Source organism: Physeter macrocephalus, chromosome 7 (genome assembly GCF_002837175.3).
Source record: "Physeter macrocephalus isolate SW-GA chromosome 7, ASM283717v5, whole genome shotgun sequence".
NCBI classification, from domain to species: domain Eukaryota; kingdom Metazoa; phylum Chordata; class Mammalia; order Artiodactyla; family Physeteridae; genus Physeter; species Physeter macrocephalus.
In genome coordinates, this window is record NC_041220.1 from 51,195,683 (window position 1) to 51,212,891 (window position 17,209).

Consider the following 17,209-nt stretch of genomic DNA (forward strand, 5'->3'; position numbering starts at 1 on the left):
CACGGGCCCAGCCGCTCCGCGGCATGTGGGATCCTCCCAGACCGGGGCGCGAACCCGGTTCCCCTGCATCGGCAGGCGGACGCGCAACCACTGTGCCACCAGGGAAGCCCTATGAATTTTTTTTTAAGACTCTTTTTACATACTATCAAGTTGTGTGCTTGAAGGGTCTTTCATTTTGTAAGTTTTTTTCCTTTACATTCTAGATCATATGTTACATGTATGTTTTTGTATTTTCTTTTTATTTAACAGTATATTATATGTACTTTCCATGTTACTAGTTTGCAAACTTCATTTTTAATAGTTGTCTAATATTCTATTATGCTGAGATACTGTAATTTACTTAACATTCACATTATTTTATTCTCTATTGTGAATAAAGTTTCAGGGAACTTGTTTATGCATATGTTTTTATTCACATTTCAGATTATTTTTTAGGCAGGATCCCTAAAGGAGAAATTACTGTGCCAAAGGTATAAATATTTTTAATGCCAAATTGATTTCTGGAATGGTTGTAATAATTTATAGTTCCACCGACAGTACATGATATTTTCCATCTTAAGACCTTCTTGCCAACATAAAGTGTTTTTTATTTTTATTTCATTTATTAGTCTTTGTAGATAACTAAGATGCTACCCATCTTGAATTATATCTTTTAAACTTACTAAGTGCTACTTCTAGTTTTTTGGATTAACAGAATGTTAGGTTATTGGGTTTGAAGGGAGTTCAGCTTCCTACCCATTACTCTTCTTTCCAGCATATCGAATTATTTTAAGAAATTTGGCCTTTCCATTACTGTCCAGGGCCAACTGTACTTTGACTTAGAATAAACTAAATTATTATTATTATATTTTAAAACTTTAAACTTGAAGAAACAATGGATAAAAGGAGTAATTTATAATGCTGTCCAGTTAAACTGAAACATACCTCTCATTTTCATTGCTAACAAACCCCACCTCCCGCCAAACTTAAAAAAACAAAACCAGCACCACCACCCCCCAAACTGGAACTAAGGTAGTATCAAAACTAAGTAACTTATGTCACATCAAAACCATTAAAGATGATATTTTGTAGTTATATTAACAAACATGAAGTGTGTGGCTTTTCTTATCCATTTAATAAAAAAGGATGGTTTTGTTAAAACTTTATCTGACAGTATTGTTTGGTTGGCACAGCAAAGGAGGTATTTGCTGTAGCCAATAACAAGTAAAAGATTTGCCACTCTGGTACTCAAGCTCTTTGCTAGGAGAAAGCATGCTATATGAAGTGGGACTCGCTGAAGAGAGTGTTTTCAACTGTTCTGTTGAGAGCAGTCTCATCTGTAAAGAAATGTGAATTAAACCCTGGATTATAGTGGTTTGAATAATGAATGGGAGGTGAGATAAAGAGGTGAATGTGGAAGACTCTTTCAAGACACTGGATGAGGAAGGAGAAGAGATGGATGCCATCATACCTTGAGGGAGAAGAAAATAGGGGTTCAGATTCTCAGGCTGGGTAGACTTATGCAGGATTGTAAGCTATGTGTAAGGAGCCAGAGAGAGGGAGAAACCAGTGGATTGCAGAGGAGACTGAAGGAGATGCAACCAGGAGCAAATGATTAGTTTGCCTCCATTGAGAAAGATGGTAAAGATACTGAAGACATAGGTAAATCTAAAAATGAAAGGGAGAGAAGGCAAAGCAGTTTATGTTCTTGATCTTTTTTCCTCTGGTTGGAGTTAAGGAAGCATGGTTATCTGCAGAAAAGTGGGTTGGGAGGATAAGGCTGAGCACATAGAGGAGCAATTGTGAAGTCTGGAAAAGGGAGTTGATTAGGAATGAATAAAGATTGCTATAGCATTAATCTAACTGAAGTTAGAAATAATTTGTGTGATTTTTTTTCTATTGTAGCTCCAGGCAGTGGGAATTGAAGTGAAGAAAGTAAACATTTCAATTGAATTGGATTGACAAGAGACACTCTAGAGGTGCAGAAAATAAAGGGTTTTGTTGGAGTATGGTTAAATAATTGATTGTGTAGTTCTGGCAGATAAAGGATGAAGTGGAGTCATAGGGAGCAGATTTGGAGTAGAAAAGCAAGGAGGAGTGGTAAGGAGTAGGTTACAACCAGAGCCAAAAAAACAAATTTGATAAAGGTGGGAGAAATGAAATGATTGATGGTAGTGGTAAGAGGAGAAATTTACAGTTCAGAATTTCAGAGGTGATACAGTTCGAAATGATGGCATGGGTTACTGAATTAAATAGAGGTGAATTTCCTCAGGATAGATGAGGTCAGTTAATCAGTTAGGTTTTGGTGCTGAGTATTGAATTATTTGGGATGAAGACAAGCGTTCTTGTAGAAAGAAAAAACTGTGATGTGAATGTCTGTCATTAGAGAGTGTGAAGTTGTGCAAAAAAGAGCACAGCAGACTTGAGACTGCTATCCTTAAAAAGCCTTGCTTGCTGTGTCGGCTTTTGGTTGGTTGTCTGAGAACTTGGAGTTAGGAAGCGTTCCCAGTATGCCCAGAATTGATAAGAATGGCTCACTGTGCCTAAACTGTTTGTACAAACAGTATGGTGTATACTGAACACCTGCTTTCCTTCTGGGAGTCTGGAATTTTGGTACATGCTAAGTAGAGGGGGCCTACGTGACTAGTCCATGGTAAAAGCTTTGGCACTGACTCTCTAATGAGCTTTCCTGGTAGACAACATTATACACATGTTGTGAAAACTAGTTGATGGAGGAATTAAGCACATCCTGTGTTCTTCACTGAGAAGAGACTCTTGCACGCTTGCTTCTGGTTTCCTCTGGATTTCACCCCTTAGGCCTTATCCCTTTGCTGATTTTGCTTTGTATCCTTTTGCTGTAGTAAATCTAGCTGTGAGTATAGATTTATACTCACAGGATTGTATGCTGAGTCCTGTGAGTCCTCCTAGTGAGTCATCAAACCTGAGGGTGGCCTTGGGGACCCCCAACACAGAGGGAGTGACCTGGAAGGCTGAAAATAAAATGATGGTTGGGCTTGGAACAATGTGGCAGAGGAAGAGAGAGCAGTGGTGTGGAAGTTTGCAATGAGGACGTAGTGGAATGTAGACATTTCTTCTTGCTTGGAAATTATTTAGCAAATATTTCATGAATGTTTATCAGGCATTGGACCAGACATTTGGGATATAAAGATTATTAAGATATCGTGCCTACCTATAACCAACTCATTGACTATCAGGGTAGGGAGTTAGGCTTATGACATAATTATAATGAGATATGATAAGGACTATGCAAGAGAGAATGTAGTCAAGTATTGTGAGGACATGGGAGATGGAGTCTGGAAGATGAACTCCAGGGAATGAGCTATAGTTGAGAATTTCTAAGGAAAGAGTGTCATTTCAACAGGATTTTTGGTTAAAGTGAAGAAAAAAAAATTTTTTTAAAGAGAAGATGTAAATAGGTAGCAGATCAATAGATCAGGGGTTCCAAAGTTAAATATTAAAAGAGCTTTGGAAGGGGAATGATCTCTCAGGAAAGTGAGGTTCTGAGTTAGATGAAGATGAGAGTGCAGGGTAACAGATTAGTTTACTCTTTGAATTTTTGCTATAGATTTAGGAATGAGGCGACAGTGAAATGGAAGTAAGTGGGATATGAGTAAAAAAAAGCCTATTTCAAGATTCCATTTAGATTTAGGTGTAAAGTTGCAGTCCCTTTGCTGAGCTTTACCAGGTGTAAGAGCTTTGAAAATTACCTCAATTTATATAAAAGTAAAAATTGGGGGAATTCCCTGGCAGTCCAATGGTTAGCACTGTGCTTTCACTGCTGAGGGCCCAGGTTCAGTTCCCGGTCGGCAAACTAAGATCCCGCAAAAAAAAAAAAAAAAAAAAGTAAAAATTGGCCTCGTATGTGCTTGCTTCCTTTCTTTTTTTTTTTTTGGCCTCACCGTGCGGCATGCGGGATCCTAGTTCCCTGACCACGGATTGAACCCGTGCCCCCTGCATTGGGAGCACAGAGTCTTAGCCACTGGACTGCCAGGGAAGTCCCATGCTTTCTTTCTTAAAAAAAATTTTTTAAAGCTATATAAGCCTTCTGTTGTAGGACTTTGTGATCATGAAATGTTACATAGAAGGTGCTCAGATTTGAACGAATTTCTCTTTTTCTCCCAGTACTAGTAGACTTGTAAACTTGTAATAGGTAAGAGTAAAATAGGTTGTTTAATGTGTTTTATCTTCTTGTCATATATGTCATTCTTTGAAAATAGTTTAAATCGTTTATCAATTCTAAAGCCATGAGTATTTTAAGAGTGATTAAGGACAAGGTCTTTCAGGTCATAGGAATAGATGTAGATGTAGCACATGTCTGCATTTTTCAAGCATCTAATGGACTGACAGTTAATAGGTATTCAATGGTAAATAAGACAGTTTTTGGTAGCACTTTGCCAACCCTCACTTTCTTCTTCATTTCTTCTCTCCCTCTTTCCTTCTACTTCCCCTTTCCAACTTTTTCCTGTATTTTTCCTTCTGCTTTTATTGCTTATGCTTACCAAGGACACCTATTAAAATCCATAGCCATTGCCTATCTCCATTAGTAACATTCAAAGCTAGGGAAAAAAAGTCATCTATTTTTAAAAAAAAATTTATTTTATTGAAGTATAGTTGATTTACAATGTTTTTTAAATTTCTGCTATACAGCAAAGAGATTCAGTTATACATATATATATATACATTCTTTTTCATATTTTTTTCCATGATGGTTTATCACAGGATATTGAATATAATTCCCTGTGCTATATACAGTAAGACCTTGTTGTTTCTTTTTTTTTTTTTTTTGCGGTACGCGGGCCTCTCACTGTTGTGGCCTCTCCCGTTGCGGAGCACAGGCTCCGGACGCGCAGGCCCAGCGGCCACGGCTCACGGGCCCAGCCGCTCCGCGGCACGTGGGATCCTCCCAGACCGGGGCGCGAACCCGGCTCCCCTGCATCGGCAGGCGGACGCGCAACCACTGCGCCACCAGGGAAGCCCAGCCATGAGTATTTTAAGAGTGATTAAGGACAAGGTCTTTCAGGTCATAGGAATAGATGTAGATGTAGCACATGTCTGCATTTTTCAAGCATCTAATGGACTGACAGTTAATAGGTATTCAATGGTAAATAAGACAGTTTTTGGTAGCACTTTGCCAACCCTCACTTTCTTCTTCATTTCTTCTCTCCCTCTTTCCTTCTACTTCCCCTTTCCAACTTTTTCCTGTATTTTTCCTTCTGCTTTTATTGCTTATGCTTACCAAGGACACCTATTAAAATCCATAGCCATTGCCTATCTCCATTAGTAACATTCAAAGCTAGGGAAAAAAAGTCATCTATTTTTAAAAAAAAATTTATTTTATTGAAGTATAGTTGATTTACAATGTTTTTTAAATTTCTGCTATACAGCAAAGAGATTCAGTTATACATATATATATATACATTCTTTTTCATATTTTTTTCCATGATGGTTTATCACAGGATATTGAATATAATTCCCTGTGCTATATACAGTAAGACCTTGTTGTTTATCCATTCTATATATTAAAATAATATGCTTTGAAGTTAGTTTTAAGGTATAGGTGGTAGCTCAAATTAACCATTTTTTTTCTTTTGTTTATGTAGTGCTGGTTAGTTATCATTCAGCCTCTTTTTTTTTTTTTTTTTAAGTAAAGCAAGACTATCACTTCAAGTAAAACAACTGATAGCATTTGTTGTCAATAATTCCAGCTTTCAGATGAAAATTGGAATTTGGGAAAACTTACATCTGCCTCTGTGAGCTTGACAACTTCTCAATACTTACGATGAGATCAGTGGTCATATTAATGAATGTGATGATTCTGATATCACACGATTGTGTCAGTATTTGGAAATCTGCATAACTCAATCTACCAGTATTTTCCAAGGGACAAATATATGAAGTTATAAAATCAGGTATGGGTAAGAAAAAAAAAATCCATTTAAAATGCAAGATATACAGTGGATTTTAATTGAACAGAGTATTCAAAGTTCATTGATAAAGCTTGTTTCCTCCTTACAAGAAATCCTCAATAAGGTAGCACTTATCAAGTTTTGTTATAGTATCAAAGAATATACACAATTTTCCAACTACATATCTGGTGAAACTCAATTTTCTTTATAAACATTAACCAAAAGAGCATATCACTACAGATTGAATGCAGAAAGAGATGTGAGAATTCATCTGTCTTCCATTGTCTGACATTAAAGAGATGTGTGAAAATCTCACTAAAGTTTTTTGTTTTGAAAAATATTTCTCATAAAAACATTTTTTTGTTAGCATAAAAGTGAGCATTTTGGGCTCATTTATGAATAAAAATGTTAAATGTTTTAGATGTCTCAGTTCTAATGTATAATCTGAAATAGTGATAAATCTAAATCACATAAGCTTAAGCTCACTGAGGTCCTCAAGGATTTAAGAGACCAAAGAAGTCCTGACACCAAATGTTTGAACACCCCTTGTTCACCCAAATGTTTGAATATAGTAGAGTACTATATTCCAAATGGAAATGAGGAAAGGGTGCCTGGGTATCATGACTTAATCTGCCTGTAATCATGAAGTACTTGATTTGAATGTTAAATGTCTTTAAACATTTTTAAAGCGAAAGCAGATTGCAGTTGGGGTTCCTTCCCGTGGGCTGGGGAGAATCCAAGGCCTTCAACAGCAGCATCTTTTTGCCTCTCTTTACAGGTATTCTTGTTCAGCAGGTGGGAAACAAAAGTGAGGGGAAATGGGGCTTCACTGGCGGTGCAGTGGTTAAGAATCCACCTGCCAATGCAGGGGACACAGGTTTGAGCCCTGGTCCGGGAAGATCCCACGTGCTGTGGAGAGCAGCTGAGCCCGTGCACCACAACTACTGAGGCTGTGCTCTAGAGCCCGCAAGCCACAACTACTGAAGCCTGCACACCTAGAGCCCGTGCTCCGCAACAAGAAAAGCCACCGCAGTGAGAAGCCCTCGCACCGCGACAAAGAGTAGCCCCTGCTCACCGCAACTAAAGAAAGCCCCCGCGCAGCAACGAAGACCTAACGCAGCCATAAATAAATGAAGGAAGAAGGAAGAAAGAAAGGGAAGAAGGGAAGGCTGGTGGCAAAGCTAAGCACTCCCATCTATTGTGAATGATGTCATTCTTTTGGGGGTGAGATGAAGAAAGAGAAAGGATTACTGTCTGTTGTTAAGACACAACAAAATTATGACTGAAGAGGAGAGTGCCTAAAGAATGTCCTTGGAACTGCTAGTTCTTACTCAGAAGAATAACTACTAGCCTGACTTAAAAGGAGCCCTCACTTGCAGGAACAGCAGGGCAATTAGCTGGTAGCGCTCCCTGGGCAAAGCATCAACACTCAGCCTTATTATAAGGAAGTGTCCAGGCTTGGAAAAGAAAGGAAATTAAGGTTTATACTCATACTGGATTGTTCCCTCTAAATTAGCATATTTACTGGCAAACTATAGGTATTTGATAAAATAATCTGTTCCAAATATTTAATGGCTGAAGATAGAAGGGGAAGATACTTATCTTTAGGAGACTTGGAGGTATCTGGTTGTTGCTTTTCTAAAAAAATTTGAGGACCAGTTGGAAGGAGATGGTTAATTGCAATAATAAACATGGTTGAAATGAAACCTGTTGCTTGAAGGAGAAGATCTTCAGACCAAGGGAGATAACACAAGAGATGGAAATGTATAATCTAGAAGGTCCAGTATTCTATAAGCATTTGTTGAATGGTATCTCCTCTAAGGGAAATAGATGAAAAGGGAGTCCATTATCTAGAGACCTCATAGAACTGTCAGCGAGCACTGCATACCTCTTCCTCATTAGGACCTTTGCAGTTGTAGGTGAGTTATCTGTAGGGGCATTTTCAAGTAGAACCACATTGCTCTGAGGCCCCCACAGAAAAAACAGGTTTAGCTCAGAGTCTTAGAAAGAGAATATCACCAATGCCAGAATTATATTAAGCAGTAATTGTTGCCAATTTATGTTTAGTGTCAAAACTTTTTTCATAAATAGTATCCATTGTTTATAAAGACATACTGATGTTATTTCAATGCTGCTATTAAGTAATTTTTGAAAGTACTTTAAGATGATGACAAAATGGTCTCAGATGCCACCATCTACATGTTGTAAGGAAGTCTAGATCATGATGCAAACGACAACCTGACCCACAGAAGTGTTGTGATTGACTTGCACAATATTATAAAGGTGGGAAATTTTGCAGAGGAATCTGGTTTTCCAACTCCTCCTAGAAGAAGAAAAATACAGCCTGTCAAAGGTGGGCCTGCATTCTAGTGTGACAGTAATCAGCTGGATCTGACTCATTACATTCACACACACACAAATTGTATAGTCTACTTGGCTCATCTCCACCACTCCTTATTGACTTCACACAGCCTACCTTACTTGATTTCTCTCTCTAGCTCTACTGATGGTTGAGTTAGAAACCCTTGACCTGACCAGCTGTTTCATACAGAATATCTTAGGGGATCCCTCTTACCAGTGCCAAGCTACCCAAGATGCAGTATTGTGTATTCAAGCGTTGCTAAGAGAGTGAATTTTAAGCATTTTCTTCACAGGAAAAAAAAAATGTAACCGTGAGGTGATGGATGTGAACTAAACTTACTGTGGTAATCATTTCACAATGCATGCATGTATCAGATCATTAGGTTGTACACCTTAAATTAATGCAGTGTTAAATGTCAAGTATATCTCAATAAAGCCGGAAAAAAAATTTGGCTCCAGGGTCCACTAAATGTCATCATATGTAAGCATCTCAATTTTATTTCCAGGGTGCAGTCTGCTATTACCAATGTTGTCTGTGAATGTTTTATTCTTTCCCACTAACTTATGCAAAGAAATAGTCAAGTGCCCAGTCAATCCTCATGATCTTTGAAGACACTTAAAAGCTTAAAGATGTTAAAATGCACTACCTTGGTTTCATTTCTTTGGGGGTATGTGTAGCAGATGTCTTGGTATTTGAAAGTTGAAGTAGCCGTTTTGTTCCAGGTGTTTTTAAAACATTCTGTAGCTGTAATAGCAGTGTACATATGCTGAGCTCAGAAAATGTAATTTGCATTCTTAGACATGTTATCACTTTTTTGAGAGTTAACAAAATGCTCTTGACCTAAAGAGTAATTAATAGCAGAGATTTTAGCTTTCTGTTACTTAATTGGAAGAATCTTAGTAATTTTGACAAAATTGGACAGTTGTGTTGTTTTCCACATTACTATTTGGCTCACAAAGATAGCTCCAAAGAAGTCATGTCTTTGTATATTCTCAGCCTCTTGTATAAAAGTTTTGATTCAGCTGCTAAAATTGCTTGTTACATTTCATAAATTGCTGATGACAGTGTGTCTCAAACTTCCATTGTTATTCTGTGTATAAAGTTGCACTCTATTTACTTGACCTTTGATTAAGTTAAATGGTGTATTTGTTGCAACAGTGACATGTAATAACATATTTTTCTTTTTTTAAAAAATAGATTTGGACTGAGCAACAAATTTGAATCAGAATTCCCTTCTTCATTAACTGGAAAAGTGAGTGTCAATTATTTAGGTATTATTTATATGCCTCAAAACTAAAGTCTTTTCCTAACAAATTAGAAAAATTTATGCTAATGAGACATGTTTATTGACATTAATATTGCAGTGTTGTTATTTCTTAAAATTTTTCTTTAGGTAGCTCCTGAAGAATTTAAAGCCAGCATCAACAGAGTTAACAGTTGTCTTAAGAAGAACCTTCCTGTTAATGTACGATGGCTGCTTTGTGGCTGCCTTTGTTGCTGCTGCACACTAGGTTGCAGTATGTGGCCAGTTATTTGCCTCAGTAAAAGAGTAAGTTGAATTATATATTTTAATTTAAATATAGAAGTTGACAAGCCAAATCTTGCATTTACCTAGTTTTTATTTTTTGTATTGAATGCGTCACGCTGTTCTGAATACTATACAGAAATAATTTGATCCAATAGAGGAGTGATTAAGTTACGTCCACATGCTGTTATTTTAAATAGCAATCTAAAAATTATAATTTTTATGACATAGGACATTACGTTAGAGTAGAATATAGCGTTCTCTATGTATACATTGATGGTGGTAATTGAAAATTTGGGTTCAGGTCTGCCACTTATCTCTGACCTTCTAGGCATGTTTCCTAACCTATTTATTTATTTGTTTGTTTGTTTATTTATTGCTGCATTGGGTCTTTGTTGCTGTGTGCAGGCTTTCTCTAGTTGTGGTGAGCGGGGGCTACTCTTTGTTGCGAAGCTCGGGCTTCTCATTGTGGTGGCTTTCTCTTGTTGCAGAGCACGGGCTCTAGGCACGCGGGCTTCAGTAGTTGTGTCACGCGGGCTCAGTAGTTGTGGCTCGTGGGCTCTAGAGCGCAGGCTCAGTAGTTGTGGCGCACGGGCTTAGTTGCTGTGTGGCATGCGGGATCTTCCCAGACCAGGGCTCAAACCCATGTCCCCTGCATTGGCAGGTGGATTCTTAACCACTGCGCCACCAGGAAAGTCCCTTCCTAAGCTCTTTAAACTGTAGTTGACATATTTGTAAAATATGTACAATAAAATAAAATAGTGCTTGTAAAGCTTTTAGTTGAATAGCTCAGAGTAAGAGTCTAATATATATTGATAGCATTATTACTGATATGTAAGATAGTACCCATAGAAGAAATAAAATGGTAATAGTGCTTATTTTTATTTGGTGAAATTATGGGGAATTCTGTTTTCTTTTTTTATTTAAAGAAATTTTTTTTGTTATTTTACAAGTTTCCTGTGATGAGTACATAGTAATCCTGTAATCTGAAAAAATGATCTAAAGTGTAATAATTTTGACTGCTCATAATAAAAAATTTCCAAGATGTGGGTAGAGATAAGGCAAATTAATATAGATTGAATGTGTTATATTTTTGTTAAAAAGCTTTAAAAAATTGTGGTAATTAAATGTATAAAAATGAAATACCATTACATTGAAATTGAATGTATAGTTTTGTGTGGCTACATTTCATTTTGTCATCAAATGATAGGAAATATGGAAAAGCAAATTTTATTTGTCCTTTTTTGTTTTACATAATAAGATGTATATTTCTACTGGAAAAATATTTAGTGCACTTTATTAATAGGAAGTAGATATTGCCTTTGTAATAAAATTACTATTGTAATATTTACTGTAATATTACTTTTTTATATTCCAAGAATATTTCATTTTTTTCCCCCCATAGTTCTCACCAGATCATCTTCCTACGATAGATTAAAAGGAAAAAAAATATGGTTGTCCCTGCATCCACAGTTGAATTTGTAGCTCTTAGAGTTTAGAGCCTCTCACTCCCTCCTACTGTTTGGGCATTTCCATTGTTTAAGTGACTGCTATATCTTACTTGGTTGGCCATTTGCTGTTATTTAACCCAAGGAATCAGAGAGTTTTATTACTGTAGAAACATTTGTGACCTAGTTATTTTTATTTTTTTGAGGTTTTGAGATTCTGTTTTTTACTTTTCAAATGAATAAACAAGATACTGCAATGTGCACACAGTGTAGGATTTAGAAAACAAAAGTAAACTTCCTACCCTTCTCCGTGAATTCTTAGTAAGAAGATCATATTTCATATGCTTTCATTAAATTCCTTCTTATTTGAGGCATAATAAGGTAGATTGACTTTTTTAGGTTATTTCAGTCTGTAGTTTCAGAAAGTACATTTCATTCAACTGTGTATTATTACATATAAGGTCTTTCTTGTATTTATATGATTTAATTTTATATGGACTGTACTGTTTAGTGGGCATAAAAAATTTGACTGCTGCTTAAAAAACTGTGCATTTCCCTGTTGAGGGTTTAAACTATTATATAATTGGAGAGAGGGACCCTTCATACATGTATGAAGAGTATTAGAGGCCCTGAAAAAAGGGGTGCTTTGTAAGATGGGGGCAGGATGATTTGGAGCAGGGATTTTTAACCTTTTATTTCTCATAGACCCCTTTGATAGTCTGGGGAAGCCTATGAACCCTTTCTTAGAATAATGTTTTATTTGTATTTGGAAAGGTTTAATGTATCTTAAATGTGTAAAATCAAATACATTGGATTATTCAGGAAACCAATTACATAGTTAGCAAAATACTAAAACCCCTGAAATGTGTGATTTATAAATATTTATTAATGTATGCAAAATAAGATATCAGGGGACTCATGGTAGTATGATGTGATAGGAAAAATGTGTGATTTCTATGAATGATAAATATACAGGTCCTATTTACACTACCACAGTTAGTTGCATGCATTCATAGCCTAAGGAAATATACTACATTTCAGTTAGAGGTTAGTGAAATTAAAGATGAATTTTTGTTCTGTCCACTTTCACAGACTGCTGGAATTCTATCTAGGTATTCCATGTTAAGAACCCTTGATTTAGAGGTACTAGTATAAATAAAAGCTAAAACCCAGCCTGATTGCCAGCCTCTGAACCCCTATGAATCTCTGCTTTGTCCTCATTTGTGATGTGGAATTGTCTTATATGGTTAGAATTGTCTCACTCTGAGGCAAATCAGGACCAAAGGCATACTCCATATGCAGCTTAGCATTTTCACCTTCCTAACATTACTTAATAATTTGAATAACTAGATTTCTGCCTTGCCTTTGAAACCCATCCCCAAATGAGTGATCCTTTTTATGACCTGGCCATGTTCCAGAGACCTGGTTTTTAATCTGTCCTATTATTATTTTTAGATCTTCCAAATTGCCTTTTCCTTTTAATGAATTTTTAAAAAAATTTATTTATTTTTTGGCTGCGTTGGGTCTTCATTGCCGCGCTCAGGCTTTCTCTAGTTGCGGCGAGCGGGGGCTGCTCTTCGTTGTGGTGCACGGACTTCTTGTTGCAGTGCCTCTTCTTGTTGCAGAGCATGGGCTCTAGGTGTGCGGGCTCAGTAGTTGTGACTCGCGGGCTCTATAGTGCAGGCTCAGTAGTTGTAGTGCACGGGCTTAGTTGCTCTGGGGCATGTGGGATCTTCCTGGACCAGGGCTTGAACCCGTGTCCCCTGCACTGGCAGGCGGATTCTCAACCACTGTGCCACCAGGGAAGTCTGCCTTTTCCTTTTAAAAAAATTACCTTAGCCTATTTTTGAAAATTATTTAATATACAGTAAAATTTTCTCTTTTTGATGTACAGTTCTATGATTTTTGACAAATGCATAGAGTTGTGTAACTACTGCCACAATCAAGATACATTACAGTTCTTTCACTTCAACAGACTTCTTTTTTCTGTCCCACTGTAGTCACACCCTCTTCAGTTCTTAAACCCTGGCAACACTGATCTGTTCTCTATCCCTATGGTTCTGCCTTTTCTAGAATATTGTATGAATGGAAGTATACAGTGTATATAGCTACTTGAATCTGGCTTCTTTCATTCAGGTAGTGCATTTTAGAGTCATCTCTTTTGTTTCATGTATCAATAGTTTATTCTTTTTTATTTCTGAGTAGCATTCTATTGTATGGATGTATCACAATTTGTTTATCCATTCACCAATTGAAGGACATCCCTTGTCAGATATATAACTTGCAAATATATTTTTGCAGTCTGTAATTGTCTTTTCATTCTCTTATTGTCTTTGGCAGAGAAAAAGTTTTTTATTTTGCTTAAGTCCAATTTGTTAATTTTTAAAAAATTGATTGTGCATTTGGTGTCATATATAAGAATTCTTTGCCTAAATTAGGGTCACAACATTTTTCTCCTATGATCTCTTCTGCATTTTACTTTTAGATCTATCACCCATTTTGAGTCAGTATTTGTATAGGTGTAAGTAGATCAACGTTCATTTTTTGCATATGACTTCAAGTTTTCCAGGATGATTTGTTGAAAAGACTATCCTTTTTCCATTAAATTGCCATTGTATTGGTACATTGTCAAAAGTCAATCAACCATATTTACGTGGATCTATTTCTGGACTCTTTTCTGTTCTATTGACTTCTGTGTGTCCATCTTGATTTCAATACCATGTGGTCTTATTTATAATATTTTATAGCTGTATAGTATATAGTATATATATATGCTATAGTGCTGTAGTACCTACTATAAAACTATAAAGTACTATCTACAAGATACATCTATATATATGTATATATAGTATCTAGTGTGTGTGTGTATATATATATATATACACATATATATGTATGTGTGTGTGTGTATGTGTGTGTATATATATATATATATATATATATATATATATATATACAGTTTAGTACCTTATAGCTTCATAGTAAGTGTGGAAATCAGGTAGGGCAAGTCTTCCAAACTTCATTCTTCTTTTTCAGGATTGTTTTGGCTATTCTAATTTCTTTCATTTTTCATATATGTTTTAGAATCAGATTGTTGTGTCTAAAAAAATATGCTGGGATTTTGATGGATTGAAATTATAGATCAATATGGAGAAAATTGACGTCTTAACAGCAAGTCTTCTAAACCATTAATGTGGCATACCTCTATTTAGGTCTTCTTTGATTTCTTTTTCATCGGTATTTTGTAATTTTTTGCATAGCATACAGATCATGCACATATTTTGTCAGCTTTATATGTATTTATTTCTTTGGTTTTGGTGCTATTAATGGTATTTTAAAATTTTTGATTTCCAGTTGTTCATTGCTAATACATAAAAAATACAATTGATTTTTGTATATTGACATTGTGTCCTGTGATCTTATTATATTCCAGGAATGTTTTTGTACATTCTATGGGATTTTCTACATAGATAACCATGTTGTTTTATTTCTTGATTTCTAATCTGTATACCTTTTATTTCTTTTTCTCTCTTTTCACTGAGTAGGATTTCTGGTAAAATGTTGAATAGGAGTGATGAGAGTGGACTCCTTTAGGCCTGATTTTCTCTATTTTTATGTTTTCAATTTCACTGATTTTTTGCTCTTATTTTTATTATTTCTTCTCCTTGCTTTGGATTTAATTTGTTTATTTATTTCTAACTGCACTGACTAGAATCTCCAGAAAAACACTGATTAGAAGCAGTGAGAACATATGTCCTTGTCTTGCTCCTGATATTAGGGGGAATGCATTCTTACTTTCATCATTCCATATCATATTAATTACACGGTTTTGTAGATGTCCTTTATCATCTGAGTAAGTTTTATTCTACTAGTTTGTGGAGAGTTTTTATCAGGAATAGATGTTGGATTTTGTCAGACACCTTTTCTGCTTCTTTCGAGTGGTTATATGGTTTTTCGTTTTTAGTTTAGAAATATGTGGAATTGATTGGATTTTTGGATGTTAAACCAACCTTGCATTCCTGGAATGGACCTCACTTGGTCATGTCTATTTTTCTTTTAATATTTTTGTTGGGTTTGATAGAGTATAAGTTTGTTTAGAAGTCTTATATCTGTGTTCATGAGGGATATTTTTCTGTAGTCTTTTCTGGTAATGTCTGATTTTGGCATTGGGATAGTAATAGCCTCACAAAATGAGTTGGGAAGTGTTCCCTCCACTTCAGTTTTCTGGATGAGTTTGTGCAGAATATGCATTATTTCTTCCTTAAATTTTAGGAGCATTCATCAAGGTTCCTCTGTGTTGTAATGTGTATCAATTCTCCGTTCTTTTTTACGGTTGAATAATATCCCATTATGCATATATATCACAATTTGTGCTTAACTTCTCGAGGAACCAGAGCAGAGTTTAGTCTAGGGCTGAGCACTAGTGAGGCAAGACCTTCCTGGTTACTTTACTCAGTAGCTTGTTAATTGTGATGTTCTCTAGTCTGGCTCATGGAAAGAGGCTTTGTGCTGGATCTTTGTCAGTTTTGGATACTCTTCCTCTAATCCTTTCTAGTAGTTCTTTGCTCTACCCTTGGTAGTTTCCTTACCCAAATGTGCTGCTCAGCACTCACCTTAATACTCAGTAGGGACTATCTGCAGATCTTTGGAGTTCTTTGCAGCACTTTCCTCTCCGGTACTCTGTTCTGTGGCTTCTAGCTGCCTTGGTTGCCTCAGATTCTCAGCTCAGTCTCCTTAACTCAGAGTTGCCAGGCTTTGTCTGGGCTCTCCCTGCATTCACTGTGGCCTGGAAGCTCTCTGACATCAGTAATCATGGGAAATCATAGGGCCTTTCTCATTTGTCTCTGGTCTCCCAGGAATTCTGGTTTTTCGTTGTCTGTTGTCCATTGTCTTGAAAACAGTTTCATATGCTTTGAGGGGTATTTTGGTTTTTTGTTTGTTTGTTTGTTTGTTTTGGTGGTTTCAGGCCAGAGGGTAAATCTGGTGCCTATTGCTGCATCGTCGCTGAAAATGAATGTCTGAATGTCCTCTTTTTATAGAAGTGTTTTGACAAATAACTACTGTGCTGCGGATTGAAAGATTTATATTAACGCTATACTCAAAGAGCATGTAGTCTATTTGGAGAATTGGCTAGATGAGTGCAGAGATAGTTTAAGTTTGTAAGTACTTGTCATGTTTTTCATGAAGTAGCTCTAATAACAAAAGACAATAAATATATGTCCTTAGGGTCTAGAAATATGAAGTAGCCAACCTGCAATCACAAAATATGTTTGAAGTCTTGGGTTACATCTCAGACACTCATCTGAATTTTACATTCTATTATATGACATATTTGTTTTAATAGAAAATGTTTAAAATGACTTATTGAATAAAGTTGATACTCTTAGAATATAAGCTTATCTGTCTTATGAAATTGCTGGTTTTAGCTACCACTTCTTTATGCTGCTAGTATGCCATTCTCTGGAAGTTACTTATTCATTAATTCAGTTAATATTTCTAAGGCTGCACTGTGGGCTTGGTACTATTTAAGATTCTGTTTAGATACTGTTTAGAGGTTATATGTTTCCTCTTGTAGACTTAAAATGTAGACAGAAAGCAATAAGGTAATTACAAATAGTGATAAGTGCTTGGAAGACAATAAATCAGAAAACCTCAGCCTTTTGGTGTTCTTTGTAAGAGCTTGAGGAGCTTACAAGCAAATAAAATGCTTCAGCTTCATTAAATAGATTTTATGACCTTTACTTTGCAAAAGCTTATTTTTGTTGATACTTGTGATTATACTTTGCTTTTTGATTGTGCCTTAATTGTAATATTATAGTTTTGAAAATTGATGTCTAAGTAAGTGAACTCTTTATGACTTGTTTTGCTTTCAGCCTGGCTTATTTATTGAGGAAATAAGTTTCATAATTTTACTGTACATTGTGTTACAGTATTTTTTGTTTTAGTTTGTTTTCCATCCTAAAGTAAC

General features: G+C 36.0%; 1 protein-coding gene across 2 annotated transcripts in view; it reads left to right on the top strand.

The window, feature by feature from the left end:
• Positions 1 to 17,209, top strand: part of CHIC2 (cysteine rich hydrophobic domain 2) — a 46,631-nt gene that overhangs the window by 14,208 nt on the left and 15,214 nt on the right. For both annotated transcript variants that reach the window (XM_007111243.2, XM_055085984.1), the window contains exons 2-3: positions 9,466 to 9,520; positions 9,662 to 9,817. In XM_007111243.2, the coding sequence (XP_007111305.1) occupies positions 9,466 to 9,520; positions 9,662 to 9,817 (211 nt within the window). The remainder of the gene's footprint in view (positions 1 to 9,465; positions 9,521 to 9,661; positions 9,818 to 17,209) is intronic.